The sequence below is a fragment of the Rhinichthys klamathensis genome, unplaced genomic scaffold (genome assembly GCF_029890125.1).
Source record: "Rhinichthys klamathensis goyatoka isolate OS25496 unplaced genomic scaffold, OSU_Roscu_1.1 h1tg000191l_1, whole genome shotgun sequence".
Classification (NCBI taxonomy): Eukaryota; Metazoa; Chordata; class Actinopteri; order Cypriniformes; family Leuciscidae; genus Rhinichthys; species Rhinichthys klamathensis.
In genome coordinates this window covers 3,811,915-3,828,842 of record NW_026606717.1, presented here as the reverse complement: position 1 = coordinate 3,828,842, position 16,928 = coordinate 3,811,915, and the positions used below count along the sequence as shown (strand labels likewise).

The window sequence follows — 16,928 nt, the reverse complement described above, 5'->3', positions numbered from 1 at the left end:
GTAATATAGCTGATTGTGAACTAGGGGTGGAACGGTACACAGAAGTCACGGTTCGGTTCATACCTCGGTTCAGACATCACGGTTCGGTACGATTTCGGTACAATGGAGTGAAAAGCAAAGCAAAAATGCAGAAGGCATTTTTATAAATGTCTTAAACCTTGTATTTTTTTAAATAAGTTTTATTAATAAAGGCATAGAACCAGTTTATTTGTAGTGCACTGACAGTAGTTTTATATAATTAGTTTATTAATTAAATTATTAAAAAGACGAAAAGACCTTGAGATATGTTTGGTAATTGTACCTGAATGAATTTAAAATTAATTTGCTATTTCAGATCAAGATATTTGTTTTCCTTCATTTTAATTAACTAACTTTATTCTCATCTGAATTATAAATAATTGATTTCCGTATAAAATAATACTACCATAAAAACTTTTGTTAACAGTTGTAGGTTACAGTTTGACAAGAGTTTAGAGTGTGACAAAAGCACAATGTTGTGTTTTATTGCCAGTGTACACAAATATAAGTAAACAATTTGCAGTTTTAATGATGTCCTGTATGAAAAAAGTGACGGAGTATGTTTTTACGTTTCCACTGTTCGATCGCCCGTGCCTCTCTCTCTCACACACACACACACACACACACACACTGTTCATCGCGCGATTCGCGCCCGCGCCTCTCTCTCTCTCTCTCTCGCACGCGCGCGCACACACACACACACACACACACTGTTCATCGCGCGATTCGCGCCCGCGCCTCTCTCTCTCGCGCGCGCGCACACACACACACACACACACACTGTTCATCGCGCGATTCGCGCCCGCGCCTCTCTCTCTCTCGCACGCGCGCGCACACACACACACACTGTTCGATCGCGCCTCTCTCTCTCGCACACACACACACACTGTTCATCGCGCCTCTCTCTCTCTCTCTCTCTCTCTCGCGCGCACACAGACACACACACTCCTGAATTTATCGCTATTTAAGAGGGTTTTTTTTTTTATTTGTACCGTGTATTCTGCGTGCAAATTCGTGCACCGAACCGTGACGCCCGTACCGTTTCGGTTCAATACGAATACATGTACCGTTCCACCCCTATTGTGAACGTAAAAGGTCTGCAAAGTTTCAAAGATCAAAGTGCTCGACAATGTTTCATTATTGGACTCGGGCTTGAATTGATACGCTAAAACCAACGCCATTGTGACTGTTCATATCAGGTGCTGAGGAACCCTCTGGAGCTGAAATTTAATTTATAGTAATGGGTGTTTTGTTTCTGACACACACTGTAAGCAGTAGACCAATCACAATAGATTGTGCCATCTGACCAATAAGAGTAGAGCAGGCTCTTGAAAAGGAGGGGTTTAGAGAGACTAAATCCTTGATTGAATTCCAGACACTGTGAGAAAAGAGATGATGCTGCAAAGAAAATTAAAGTGTTTTTGACCCTGGATGCATGAAACCCCATTGGAGGAGACCTTCAAAACAAAATTAGGAACCTTTAAAATAGCATAATAAAGGCACTTTAAAAAAAGACACTTTTTTTCTAAATACCATTTATTAATCATATATTTGGCCTGCAAAGTTGTACTAGTGGATGCGTGTTAGATTTGAACAAAACATTTATTTTACTTTTTCTTAATTTTTTTCGAGTGGTTTTGAAGCTTTAACAGATTGTGTAATTTTTTTTTTTGTGCGTCTCTCCAGGCCAACTGAGCGAGAAAGAACAGAGAGACTCATCAAGAATCGCTTGAGAGAGATCATGACGCAAAAGGACCTTGAGAACGTCACTTCAAAAGATGTATGATGCAAATACACATCCTAAAAAACACTTCCTGGATGATTTTATTAATTCTGTAGAATCTTCTCACGTGTACTCAGCTCACGCTGTACCTGCACACACACTCCTGTTTAGATCCGCACGGAGCTGGAGATGCAGATGGTGTGTAACCTACGGGAGTTTAAGGAGTACATTGATAATGAGATGATCGTCATCTTGGGGCAGATGGACAGGCCCACAGAGATTTTTGAGCATGTTTACCTGGTGAGAGTGATGTCAGCCACACATTTTAATCATACATTTCAGTTACGTTGTACCATCAGTCATTTTTGAATTGTACCTAATTATAGGGTTCTGAATGGAATGCATCTAATCTGGAAGAACTACAAAACAGCGGGTGAGTTTTGTTGACATCCTCGTCTCTGAAAACACTCTCATGCCTGCAAGTAGAAGCTACTTTGATGTTTTAGCCATAAACCTGTTATCTTTGATATTCTCTTTGAAATCTGTTCCTGGCGTTAATGATTATACAGATTTTCGGTTATGTCTTTGTGTTTATCATCAGGGTGCAATACATCCTTAACGTGACGCGGGAGATCGATAACTTCTTTCCAGGGCTATTCGAGTACCACAATATCCGGGTTTACGATGAAGAGGTCACAGACTTGCTGGCTTACTGGAATGACACTTACAAGTTCATTTCTAGAGCCAAGTGAGTGGGAATAACCTCCTAATGCTCACTTTGGAGTAAAATGCACTGCTGTTCTAGCTGTCATTGTTATAAAGTTGTTTCAAACTACTCCTGCTACGTTTGTTATGTCAGAATTACCACAATTGTGAGTTGACAACCCTGAGATTCTACTTTGAATCATTTTAGTAATGCTCATAATGGACCCATCTATGGTTTTTTTGTTAATGGGAGAAAAATATTTGATCACTACATTATTCTAGGGATATAACTAAATTAAAAACCTGGATGATACTGATAAAATATAACCGATAACTAATAAAATGATTATAATCATTATTATATTAAATATTAATACAATATTGAAATTCAAAATATAAAATTCAAAATAAAATAATTTGTTTAAAATGCTACAAGTTAATTTAGGCATCACAACATTGTAAAGTATGAAAAATGTAACATTGAGCAAGCATTTTTCAATATATTGTGCAACCCTAATTACTTCATCCTTTATATGCAATTAAAAAATATAACAAAATGGCACACCTTGTAACACTGTGTATAATAAAATGGCATATTAAAATATGTTGAGGTGTCTAACTAGCTGTTACTGTTGCAATTGCTGACATTTTTTTAAATGACGACACAATCAGAATTTTCTTTTCAACAATTTGTTTTTAATGAATTTTATACAAGGAAACAACTGAATAATACAAATGCTCACAATCCAAATTAATAAGAACTTAGAAATCAAATAACAGCCAGAAAAATGATAAGGATAAAAGAAGTCCGAATTTTCATCAGATTCAGGTTTGACAAGGTATGAACCGTTTTCAGTCAGAAACTCGAAATTACAGTCATTCTGATATAATGTGAGCACAGCATTTGTATAAATGATTGGTAGTTTTAGGTTCAAAGTCTCTTCTTTCAGAAGAAAGGTTTCTAGGTTTCAGATAAAGTCTTAATTCAAATGAATTGTTAACCTATGTTTTAGTTTTTCTTTACCAACATCTACTAGCAGCACTATACATCCATTTGTTTTAAACACAAGACTAATCTGATACCTACAGGAAAGCAGGGGCGAAGTGTCTGGTGCATTGCAAGATGGGCGTCAGTCGTTCGGCCTCCACTGTGATCGCATATGCCATGAAGGAGTACGGATGGGGCCTGCAGCAGGCCTTTGAGTATGTTAAAGAGCGGCGGGCCGTCACCAAACCCAACCCATCGTTCATGAGACAGCTGGAAGAGTATCAGGGAATCCTGGTGGCAAGGTAAATATGTCATTTGAAAGTGTGTGAATAGTAGGAAACGTCTGTGTGCATTCAAATATTTAAAAACATGTAAGTATGCCACTCACTTAAATGACCGTAGACGTTCTCCTCCATGTTAATGACACTGTTCTTTACACAGTTGATCATAGGGCTCTGATTGTATTCTTTGAGAAGTTACAGTGGCTGTTCGACCACATTCCACTTAGTAACTTGTGCGTCTTTGATCGTGTGTTTGCGTCTCAGAGATTGTAGGTTTGTGCATGTGGGCTTTGGTGTGGGTGGGTATGCATTTGCAACACAATGCACTTTGCACTTCCTGTAAAATTACTGAATGGGGTTATTCAAAAAAAAAAATTAAGGTCTGACAAAACCACTCAATCCAAAGATGGATCCATATTATACACATTCGTAACATTTTCCCACTGAAGTTTATATTTACATCATTTTTTTATATTAACATCATTTTCCATTGTCTCTCTGACCCAGTTAAAACAGTTCAAACTTTTATTTGTCGCATACACATTGGTGGTGGGTCATGTTGCTGAATACTGAATGTGTAAATGTAGGCGACTAGGTGGTAATATGTTCATTTTAAAATCGTAACGTTAATATGTAAAAAACACAATCGTGACTATTTCAGACTGACCCATTTTTGCAGCTTAGTTTTCATAAATGATCTGGGTTTATGAAACTCAAAAGTTTGGAGTTGTTGTTTTCTAAGAAATACATTATTTTATTCAGCAAGGATGCAATAAATTGATGATAAATGTGACAGTAAGACATTTAAAATGTTACAAAAGATTTATATTTCAAATAAATGCTGTTCTTTTGAACTTTTTATTAATCAAAGAATCCTGAATAAACACATATCACAGTTTCCACAAAAATATTAAGAAGCACAACTGTATTAAACATTGAAAATTAAGAAGAAGGAAAGAAAACAGCATATTAAAATTATTTTTGAAGGATCATGTGATAGACTGATCACTGATAGACTCTAGAAATGGCTGCTGAAAATTCAGCTTTGCATCACAGGAATAAATTACATTTTAATATGTATTCAAATAGAACACAATTATTTTAAATTGTAATAATATTTCACAATAATACTTCTACTGTGTTTTTGATCAAATAAATGCAGCTTTGGTGAGCACAAGAGACTTATTTCAAAAGCATTCTTACCGACCAACCCCAAACTTTTAAACAGTAGTATGTCTATTAATGCATACTCTTTTATTTCAGCAGAGCCAGAAAAATCTTGTTTTCCATGGTTTGAGATGAACAAAACTGCCAATGAATTTTTGGTAGTTATTTATACCATAGTTGACATTTCTTTTGTCTGATAACACAAGCTGTGGTGTCTGTAAATAATGTGCTGTCACAGTCAATAGTCGCTCAGCTGATTAGAGCAGAGGGTGTGAAATAAGACAAACGTGCTGCGAGTGACTCGTTGCTCTTCTGCAGGACTGTGTTATGATTCATTAGTATTTTGCTTCAAAAACAGCATCATATTTTTTAGCAAAATATGTTAAACTTGTTATCTTAGGGATACACTGGAATTTCTGGCCTAACTACAATGACCAATAATCAACTGTTTGTGCAGTGTGAAACAGAATATGAAAATGGCATGTTGTTACTTACAGCAGATGATCTCACTTAAAACTAGCCCAAACACAACGTGTACAACAAACTGTGTACACACATGCATATTGACACATGAGACTGATTAGGTTAGGTTACTACAAAAAACAATACAGCAAGAAACTATACAGTCACACTTTATCAATTAGAATTATCTTCTGTAAGTTTTCCATATTCATTGTCAAATAATATATCAGCCACCAAATTGTATTGTACACCTCTTGTTCTTTTATACATTGCTCCACTGACGGTTAGTTTCATAAACTTATGCCTCCTTTTTGATTGTATTGGTTATTGCCACTCCCTGCATGTTTTGCTTACTCTACCTTTTTCTTTTCTCCATACTAGCAAACAGAGACACAATAAGTTGTGGCGTTCCCACTCGGATAGTGATCTGTCGGACCACCACGAGCCGCTTTGTAAGGCCACTGCTGCACAGTCTCTCGGACGCTCCAATTCCCGTAACCAGACCTTCTGCCAGACGTCACCCTCAATACAGGAGCTACTGCAGACTCTCACACCCACTGGAGTTAAGGAGCAGGCGGCGCCTGATACTACACCCTGGTCAGATACTCACATTTACAACGGCCTGGGGAACCCAGACGACAACCTCCATGAACCCACAGAGACCCCCTTCATCCCAAGACGCAGGGCTGCCACTGTGGTCCCTGAGGCCAGTTCTAATGTCACCCCTGTGACCATTACCGAGACGGTCTCGCTGTGTCGTCCTCATCCGCCCGCCGCTGTACATCAGCCACCTTCGTCCCCCGGGCTTCTCTCAGATGCAAAGGCCAATCAAGTACTGCCTGAGCAGCCTGAGGTGTCCAATCTTGTGCCTTTGGAGAAGTCTAGTCCAAAGGTCCTCTCATCCATGAACGTTAGGAGTAGGACTCCTGAACCATGCACAGAGGCCCTGGACTCCTCAGGGCTGCAGGATCTCAGCCAGCAAGTGCCTAACACGGAGACAGACTGTGCGGGGTTAAGTCACAGCAGTGATGAAGACCACCACCCCAGTGCCACATCTACCACCCCTCCCTCCACTCTAAGCACAGACCGCATTGACTTCTTCAGTGCCAGAGAGAAGTTCCAGGGCCTTTCTCAGGAGGGTCAGATCCGTGGGACTTCTGAGCAGGCGTCGCAGCAGGCACCTCGGGACAAAAGTCCGAGCGTAGAGACCAAACGGCTACTTCCTGACAACCCTATTAAAGAGGAGGAACAGAAAAAGGTAAGGGGTAATGAAGAATGGTGGGATGGTGGAGTGTTTGAAACTTCCCGTATTAGTATTGAAAATTCTGTTATCGTTTACTCACCCTTATGTCATTCCAAACCTGTACGACTTGGTTTCTTCTGTGGGACACAAGTAAAGATGTTTTAAATACTGTCCATTAAATGAAAGTCAGTGGGGAAAGTTTTACAGGTTTGGAACAACAGGGTAAGTAACTGATGACTGAATTTTCAATGTTGGGGGGCTTTTCCGTTAAAAGAATCAACCAAACTTTTTTTTCATGAACTTTAAAGTATAATGATGCATTAATGTGCTACCATTCTATAATTTCTATAATTTTAAGTTTAATTAATTTCTTACTTGCAGAAAAAAGCACAGTGTTAACCATCAATGAAATAAATAAATCTCTATGAATGACTTAAAATGCTTATTTAGATAGCTGGACAAATCTTTGAATGTATCTGTCTTAATATTATGTTATCGTCCTGCAGCAAGGCAATAACGTTCCAGAGAGTAAGTGTCAAACTTTATTAAAATCAGGATCCGTTCTCATATCGTGTCTCACCATAGCCATGTTTGAGTGAAGTCTCATGCCCCACACTGCCACCCACTGTTGATGAGAAATGTTGCATGGGATCATTCATCTGTCATGGTGTTGATCAATCTGCTGAAGTTGCATTGGAGTTTTATGCACATGTAGAGTGAAAGGTGAAGTGTGTAATTTTGTGACATTTAAAATGCTTTTTACCCATTCCAGTTCCATGTTCCTGTTTACACTAAAAGAACACCAATCGTATATTGACTAACTGAAAAGTTCTAACAGCAGCTGTTTCCATCCCAGTTGCAAATTTAATACATACCAAAAATCTGAAAGTCCCAAAAACAACTTTTGAATAAAGCAGCGTTTCCATCCGATGTGTTCAAAAGAACAAAATTGGTGCAAAATATTAATGCAAATGGAAGTTGGAATCACTGGAAAGCCACTGTTCCTCTTTTATTAAATGTACTTGATGGTTCAGTAATAGTAGCCAGTCATCTGTCAGGTTTTGGCTCCCACATTTTAGAAAGATTTTCTTTTATTCTCTAAGCTAACTCCTCTGTCACAAGATTAGTTGACACAAAAGTCACTAGTTTTTTTACACGAGTCTATGAATTTATTCCACCACCCAGAATGCCATAGCAATTACTTGGAAACGCCCTGGCAAGCATTGTTCACATTTTATTTATTTTTGCAATTCTCCTTTGTGACACTAGAGGCACAAAAATGATACACTTCACCTTTAAATCACAAAATAATGGACATACATGATACATATTCAATACAATTGACCACCCAATGCCCCTGTGTTTCTGCTACAGGAGAGCTGCAGTGTCTCAGTCCATAACATAGTTTCAGAAATGGAGTCCATTCAGCACAGCGTAACCCCTCCCCCCCTTCCTACCAGCCAACCTGTTTCCAGTAGCAGCAGTGAGGAAGAGGAGTTCACTCCAGCCACATCAGCAGAAGCTGAAACTGAGAAGGTGGAGCATGGGAAAGATTGGCCAAAGGGTACCGTGCGGCGAGCCACCAGGGAGCTTGAGCAGAAGATCAAGCAGGTGGTCTTGTCAGCGGCACCGGTGTCCTCGGCCCCCGCATGTCCCTCGCGACACTCCCCCGTCAACACCAGCAGCAGAGAGAGAACTGAGGAGACCTCAACCCACACACACCTCACACCTGATCCAAGCACTGTGTCAACACACCATCACCAGCCTCAGAACAACACGGACAAGATGGAGAAAGACGAGAGTGTTTCGGCTGAAGAGGACCGAACAGGAAGCGAAAGCGAGAGACGACTCAGGGAGGGAGAGCACAGGAACACCGGGCTCACACACTCCAGACAAAGCCATTCTGATTCATCTAGCTCTTCTCCAGTTGTGATTCTCCAGCTTGAGGGAATCACCGAGCATGAGAGTTACACGGACTCTGACTGTCCCCTGGTACGCTGTCCAAAGGACATGAGAGAAACCTGGGAGACCCTGAAAGAGCTTGGGGCATTCCTCTGGCAGGTGAGTGGCTGCTCGGACAGGAGGCTCAGCCAGCCTTGGTCACGGAGGGAGCATAGAAAGGGCCGGGCGACGCGAGAGAGGACCAAAGAGGTGGAGGCTCGGATCCGGCAGGCTGGACTGACCCCACCCTCAATGATGAAGCGCTCGGCCTCGTTGGCCAAGCTTGGGTCGTTGGAGCTCTCGACCTTTGACCTGAACGAGCTTGACTTGATTCCCGCCTTACTCCCTGCTCCCGCCAATAAGCCACGGCCCCACTCGTACAGTGACGATACCTCAAAAAAGAAGCGTGTTTTGCCCCGTTGCACTCCTGCTCTCCCTTCCTCCTCTGCCTCTCCTGTTTCGTCCACTGGATCTCATTCACCCGGACACGAAGAGAATAATGATGAGACTGAAGAGGCGGAGTATAGTGACTGTGATGTCATGCCCATGCCACTGCCACTCTCCTCACCCTCCAATGAATGTTGGAGGGAGGATAATGCACAGGAGGAGGCAGGTTACGCCCCGTTACCTGCTCCTGCCTCGATACCCGTGGCAACACGCCAACAGTATGGGAGGACACATCCCCTGCGGAGGCTGAAGAAACGAACTGTTAACCCTTACCACACTATGTGACTTTTATTCTGTATGTGAGTGTATGTTTGTGCTTGCAAGAGTGAATTTGTGATTTAAAGGGATAGTCCATCCAGACATGATAATTCTGCCAACATTTACTGTCAATACACCTGTATGCAGGGGCGTAGCAACCGGGGGGGACGGGGGGGACACGTCCCCCCCACTTTTAGAAACAGGTGATTCTGTCCCCCGCATTTTTTTTTACTCAGCGCCAATATTTCCGCCCGTGTTCTCTGATTTGTTACTTAGACTTGAGTGAGCTAACATTCAGCCAATCACAGCGCGAAGCATCTATTGGGCGCGTCTGCCATGAGCTTCAAATCTTTTGTTGCTCTTGCGAATTTTCGTGTTTGTTTAGTCGCTTTGCTGTTTGGCCGTCTAATGCACCCCAGAAAAAAAGCAGAGGACTACATCATTTTTTTCAAACACACACTGTTACAGTATGTCGCGATGACATGAATCACACGTAAAGTTTCCTTGTTATGATTTAACCTACTGTAACGCTGTAAGACGTGTAAGACAACAGAACCCGTATGGACCTCGTCACGTCGCGCCGGATTGTGCCGAGTGTGTGTTAAATGCTCTCCTACCTGTTGCTTTGGATAAAAGCGTCTGTTAAATGAGACATAACAGATTATTCCCAGCAGGCACACAACGTCATAAGACGTTGATATTTGGTTAAATTTTGGTTGCGACGTCGGGTGACCAAAATTCAATGTAAATTCAACATGTCAATGTTAAATTGATGTCCAATACCGAATACATTGATTTAGTTTTTATTGATATATTTTTATAAAATGTCTGTTGTATAAAATTACTGTAGGCTAGATGTAATCTGTTCTGTACTCATTGAACACTTTTTTTTTGGTCCAACTGTTAAGAAGTAAGATAAAGTTATTGTTCAAGTGTAGTTTAACTGAAATATTGTAAATATCATAAAATATCTTTATTTCATAAAAATAAAGTATATATGTCCACAGTTGTCTGAAAGTCCCAAGTCCTGCAATATTTTTTTATTTCGAGTATGATTTCACAAAAATAGGTTGCTGTAAACTATCATGGCATGTTCCCAAAATTGGCACTAGGGTGCTGTAAAATGCCAATTGCTATTCCATCTAGAATTTATTATTATGAACATCACCTTTCAGTCCCTCCAGAAAAACGCGATTATGCGATCGCATGATTCAATGCATAATCAGCCAAAGTCCGCATATTTATGCGGGGGCATTTTTTCAAATACGCCGCACTTTTGCCGTATAAATTGCCGATTTCCACGCAAAATATGCGGGGCTTGTATGATTTCATAATCCCCGCATTTTTGTTGCAAAAAAAGTCACATATATCTTAGCTGAAAGTTGAAAAATGTTGCGTTTGCTTCACACGAGAGCAGCCGTTTCCCCCGGTTGCCATGGGAACGTTATGAAGTGACATAATTACTCGACATGAACATCATTGCAAAAAAAAATGAAAAAAAGCTGTAAAACAGGAAACATTTTTTACATATTTTATTTATTAATTTTTACAGAAGTTGTAGCATATTCCTTTTGTAAAGCTACAGAACTTGTTTGACTCATCAATGTTTTGTAAGTTTGAGCCATGCGTTTATTAAGGTCTGAAATAAAACAAGATTAAATATTCCAGCACTTTCTGTGATGTAGTATGTTTGCTTATCATAGGAAGTAATAAGAAATAGCTCTTTACATTAGTAGTAGCCTAGTGAGAACAGGGTGTTGGGGAATCACTTTTTCTCTCTTTTTCATCAAACCGCAGTTTTTGCAAGTTCCCGCAATTTCATCACATAAAATTGCAAATATCCTGCATATTCCATCGCCGCATAATCAAGGATTTTTGCCCGCAACAATCACAAAAAAACTCCGCATTTTTCTGGAAGGACTGACCTTTGGGTCACATCACCACACCATTTTGTCCCCCCCACTTTTATAATGGCTGCTACGCCCCTGCCTGTATGACTTTCTTCTGTGGAAAATTTTTTCGCCATACATTGAAAATATTTGGGGTCCAAAACAACCAATCTTGGACCTCATTGACTTTCATTGTATGGATAAACACATAAGAAACAGTCTTACAGTTTTGGATCAACATGAGGGTGAGTAAAGGATGACAGAATTGTAATTTTTTGGATGAACTATCCATTTATCTTGCCACGCATACCTCAGTGGGCCTTATCCAACCGGAAATCAAACAAAATGTGGACATTTTAGAGCACAATGTGATTTGAATGTTTTTGGTGGGATTGATGGCTCAAAAAATAGGAATTGTGTAATCCTGACCCATCATTTGAGTAGAAAAATTGCTGCTCTGTAGGAACAATGAAGTGCTGTGACTGATATACTTTTTGCACAGTGTCTATCAGGTCGCTCTTTGCATACTATGGTAGTACATTACCACTTCATCCTTTACCTGTCAGTCTATGAACGAAAACCACAATGTTCTCTGCTGAATTGGATTCTGGAGGTGTGTGTGTGTGTGTGTGTGTGTGTGTGTGTGTGTGTGTGTGTGTGTGTGTGTGTGTGTGTGTGTGTGTGTGTGTGTGTGTGTGTGTGTGTGTGTGTGTGTGTGTGTGTGTGTGTGTGTGTGTGTGTGTGTGTGTGTGTGTGTGTGTGTGTGTGTGTGTGTGTGTGTATGTGTGTGTGTTGGGGATTGAAGGAGAGCCATAGATGAGTGTGTTTAAATACATACAGAAAAGAATGACGTAATTGTGAGTGTAAAATTATTACAGATGTGATATTAATATGTGTATGCATGTTGGTTTAATGAGAATGGGATCAGTTCTGTGGTACTCGTAGAATGTAGAGTTTATGGGCCTCAGTGCGCGTATGTATATTTTGTGGATGTGTATGATATGTATACTTAAACATGGGCGTGTGTGTATTTCTGGTCTGTTTTCAGTGCAGTTTCTTTCTTCAGCATTTTCTGTTTTATTAAAGGGACAACAAAAAAGAGACATGGGGTATTTTAATATGCACTTTTTATTATTGTTTTACTTTTTTTTAAACTGTGGTTTGTATTCTGGAAGCATGCTCACGGAGTATGTATTTAGAGTTGCTTGTAAGGGTGTTTGTTGTACAGTGCAGAAAAGAAAGAAAACTGAAATGTGTCTTTCTGTTTGTTGTAAGACTGGAAAAATATTTTCTCTTTTTATTGTGCTTAAACTGTGACAATTAAAGAAGATTTCAAATTCACAAAGTATTTTTGGGTATTTTGGGGGAGTGGGTATTTTATGACCAGGTTCCCACGGTCCTAAAAAAAAACACCCCAGAACCAGAACACTTCAATTTTTATTTAAAAAGTATTATTTGTGATGTCTAAAAATTGTAATCTTAAATGTCATGATAAATTAATTTTCATACAATTTTTGTAATGAATATATAAATTGCTCTTTGTGAGTCCAGTCTCTATAAAATAATAATCATTGTCCAGTAATCATGAATGACAGGGAAAGTAATGGAAATCTATTGGTCAAAAAGAGTGGGAACCCTGTATTAATCTTAATGTTTTACTTGTATGGTGTTATTCCTAGTGTTCAGGCCATAGTTAATAATGTTTAACTAATGCTTGCTACACTTTAAAAACTGAAAATGTACATCTCCTCAGACCTACCAAATGTAGTCTCTGGGATTTTTTTAGTCCTAGTAGATAATATTTTGAATTAAACCTGACAAAACTGTTTTTACCAAGTACAGTAATGTATGTAAAGCTAGAAGGTATAAATAAATGGCCGGGGGCTACAGCAAAGTTAATGCCTGACATCTAACGGAGATGTATTACGAGCGACTTTTGTCGCTCGTAATACACACAGACACACACACACAAAAATTGACTCTAAATTGAGTGTATGTGGCTGAATTTAAAAAAGTAACAAACCCTTCCCTCACGGGTCGATTTGACCCCCATTGGAGTGAATGGAATGTGAGGATTTTTTTTTTAATTTGTCAAAAAAATATAAAAGATCTGGCACAATCCTGAACAAACAAACACACAAACGAAGACATAAGACTATATCTGCATTCCCAATGCAGAACACACTCACATGCATACACACACACCTAAGAGTTTCCATTCAAGTGAATGGGGGTACATATAAAAAAACAATGTTTTTTCTTAAATTTTTTCAAATAAAAATCAATTAGTCGCAATGCAGACTGCTCACAGATCTGAAGTGGTTATATTTTAACACATTTACAATGCGGAACACCCCCTCCCCCAGCCCGACCCCACACAAAATTATAACAGCATTTTTTTTTTATTCTGAATTAAGAATTCATTCATTTAAAATCTCTAAATAGATATTTGAATGCATACCGTTGGAAAAAAAACTGAATGAAACTGTCTTTAGGATCCAGTAGAACAGTTCATTTGCCCCTTATAGAGCTATAAGGCCATCTAGTCATGAAATATCATTTTATTTTAAAAAAAATCCACAAGAGGTCGGCAGAGACACCTAATGTAAGATATTTTGAGCTGAATTAAAATGGTTATGCATGAAAATGTATTTTGAATTTTGAAAGAATGTGAAGAATGTGCTTAAATTATTATCTATTAATAAAATCTAGTCATTTAAAGGTAAATAATAATAATAAATATCTCCAAAAAATTGCATTAAAAATAGAAAAAATATTATCAAAATGAAATGGAACAATTATCAAAAAAGAATTCTGGACAAAAAAAATAAGTAGGCCTATAATTTTAGGGCTTCGGGTCATTTTGACCTTCAAGGGAAGGGTTTGTCACAAAGTGCGGGAGAAGGATGAGGGTTAAATCAAAGGAAAATGCAGGGATTTATGCTGTACAGCCACCTGACCTCAGTGAGCGCTCACTGCAATCTATAGCCCTGTCACCGGCCTGAGAGAAATAGCCCGACACCGACAGCCGCTTCGAAAATAGACAGACCGCCTTGACCCCCCTGCTCATACTCTATGGCAAGCCATTTTCACATTTAACTCTTTCCCTACCATTGACGGAGTTTTCTGGCTTTCTGTGTTTTCAATGTTATACACTAGGGGCGCTATAACGCATCTTCTCAAAGATTAGTAAATCAAAACGTAGATGCAGAAACAAGCGATATCATGTGTAATCATAAGCATATGTAAAATAACACGATCATCAACATTAACAAGTATAAAAATCAAAACTGCGTAATTTTACTGAATGAAATGTTGACCCAAGACTAGCTATATAGGACTGTGCAAGCATTAGATCTACTCCATCTGTTTGATCATCGTTCTGAATCACATCTGAATAGTCTTTGACAAAAACGTGATTTCTCAGCTTTTTGCTCAAAATGTTGCTTTTTTTATTAACTCTATAGTCTATGTATTTTTGTTTAAACGCAGAGGGTCTGTCCTTTCTTTGAATATATTGCATGTTCAGATATTCACACAACAAAATATTATAATTTCTAGATAGTGAATAGTATATATTCAGTTATTACACAGCTCTAGAATACTTGATTTTGATTGGTCTGTTATGACATTCGAGGTCTTATCATTCCTGATAATGAGCACTGTATCCACCGTATTTTCTGAATGTGCCAGACTTCAGATTCATTAGCCGATAAGAATAGTGCAGTAAACGGTACAGCTTTGTGCTACAAACCAGTGTTTATAATTAAGAGACAATACATTAAAATAATATGGTAACTAAGAAATAACAGTTTGCTATATCAAGCAGCATAATGAGCTGTTTTGTACAGCTAAAAATAACTGGAAGTGAATGACACTGAAGATATAGTTATTACATTTACAAATGGCCGCGCCCGCTCTTGAAAAATAAGGTGGATAATAGACTGCTATGTGGTATGTGAAGCTGTTGTATGTCTCTCATATCACACCGCAAATTCGCTCTCTCTCTCTCATTTCATACAAACGCAGTGGGTGGTAGTTTGCGTCTCAGTTGATGTGTATACTTCAGTATTAATATCAATAGGTATTAATAGGCTACTGTAACATGGTTGTATTGTTCATCTTGTTGCCATGATGATTGTTTTGTACAATGTAACAGATCATAACATAATGAACAGGTAAGATTTTGAAAACAGTATCAACATACAAAACATACAAATATTTTGAATTGTAATTATTTATTTAGTAAATGCCATTTAATAAATGGTTTGACTACATTACCCCTTTGCCTAGTTTGAACTATAATTCAGCTTGGTCCCCAGCCACTTACACCAGAAACTGTTTATTAGTTTTGAGCCAATAAAACATTTCAGCTCAAATAAATATTTTGTGTTCAGTTATGTGGCAAGTAGCCCGTGTAAGAAAGCAGGATAATGTAAAGTAGTAAAATAAACCCCCTCAGAGTTTATTTTGCAATAAAAGAATCCCCTTCGCCCCTTCAAATATTAATTCACTATCTGTACTTATTAGTACTTCTTAGATAACAGAAGCAAAGGAACATGTACTAGTATATAAAATGTAGTGACTAGTTGAATTCATGCTAGTCCGAATAAGTACCAACATTTAAGTACAGGTCAATTAAAAAAAAGATAGGCCTACTTGTCACTATTGTACTACACACTAGTACATAAAACAAACTAGTAGGCCAATCCTATTTATGTTACTAAAGTAGGCTACTTATTTTCAGTGGTGGACATGCAGTAACAAAGTATTTTTACTTCATTACTGTACTTAAAGGAATAGTTCACTTAAAAATGACAGAATGTCGGTAACCAGACAGTTGATGTTCCCCATTGACTTCCATAGTATTTTTTTTTCCTATATGGAAGTCCATCAACTGTCTGGTTACCGACATTCTTCAAAATATCTTCCTTCTGTTCAACAGAAGAAAGAAATGAAAACAGGTTTGAAACAACTTGAGGGTGAGTAAATGATGACAGAATTTTCATTTTTAAAGGCACACTGTGGAACTTTTCAACCTTTATAATATATTACCAAAACCCATTGAGATGGTACATCGACTTACAATAGGTTGAATGACACGTCTGCCGTAGCCTGAAGGTGTCTGTATCGCTTTTCCTAGCACTATAACTTCGGGTTTCGGGTAGGAACCCGAGCACAAAAAGAACTACAAAATTCAACCGCTTTACGGCATACGTCACTTCCCCCACCACCCCAACTTCCTCAGATTCTGACGTGAGTGCTCAACTCGCGTTTGATTGCCGTCTGTATGTTGTCGTCATGGCCGAACCAACAGCTACAAGGAAGAAGGCAAAGGTTTTGTCAGAGGACACTAAAAAAAAGAAAAAGCATAGTGACAAATGAAAAGCCAGGACGAGGATCACCATTGGTCCAGCGTTCGCTCGCTGGCGTGAGCTACAGGAGGAGGAGGGGTGCCCGACCGATGCTGACGCTTGCCTGCACACAAATGCCGTTTCCAAGGTGACCCAGATAAATCATATAAGTAGTGTAGTATTTTCTGGTATTCCGGCCACAGCCGATGGTGTTATGCGTGTAATAAATGCCCACAACCCATTGTTCATTTCTACACACAAACACAGCCCGCCACAGTGCAAGGCTCGCACAAATAAAGTCGACTCATGTCAAATGTACATTAAATGTAGTGAACGTGCCCACGACTCAGTGCCCACAAACACTACACACAACATGTCCCACGGTTTCTGTAAAACGAAACCAACACACATAAGTTACAGTCAGCTCAGGCCGACGGTGTTTTTAGTGCAGT

At 39.1% G+C, this 16,928-nt stretch overlaps 1 protein-coding gene across 2 annotated transcripts in view; it reads left to right on the top strand.

Moving 5' to 3' along the window:
* ssh2b (slingshot protein phosphatase 2b) overlaps positions 1–9,371 on the top strand; it is a 31,766-nt gene extending 22,395 nt beyond the window's left edge. For both annotated transcript variants that reach the window (XM_056262146.1, XM_056262145.1), the window contains 7 exons: positions 1,705–1,798; positions 1,913–2,041; positions 2,128–2,174; positions 2,343–2,489; positions 3,536–3,736; positions 5,726–6,602; positions 7,962–9,371. In XM_056262146.1, the coding sequence (XP_056118121.1) occupies positions 1,705–1,798; positions 1,913–2,041; positions 2,128–2,174; positions 2,343–2,489; positions 3,536–3,736; positions 5,726–6,602; positions 7,962–9,260 (2,794 nt within the window). In that variant the 3' untranslated portion in view covers positions 9,261–9,371. The remainder of the gene's footprint in view (positions 1–1,704; positions 1,799–1,912; positions 2,042–2,127; positions 2,175–2,342; positions 2,490–3,535; positions 3,737–5,725; positions 6,603–7,961) is intronic.
* The last annotated feature ends 7,557 nt before the right edge of the window (positions 9,372–16,928 follow it).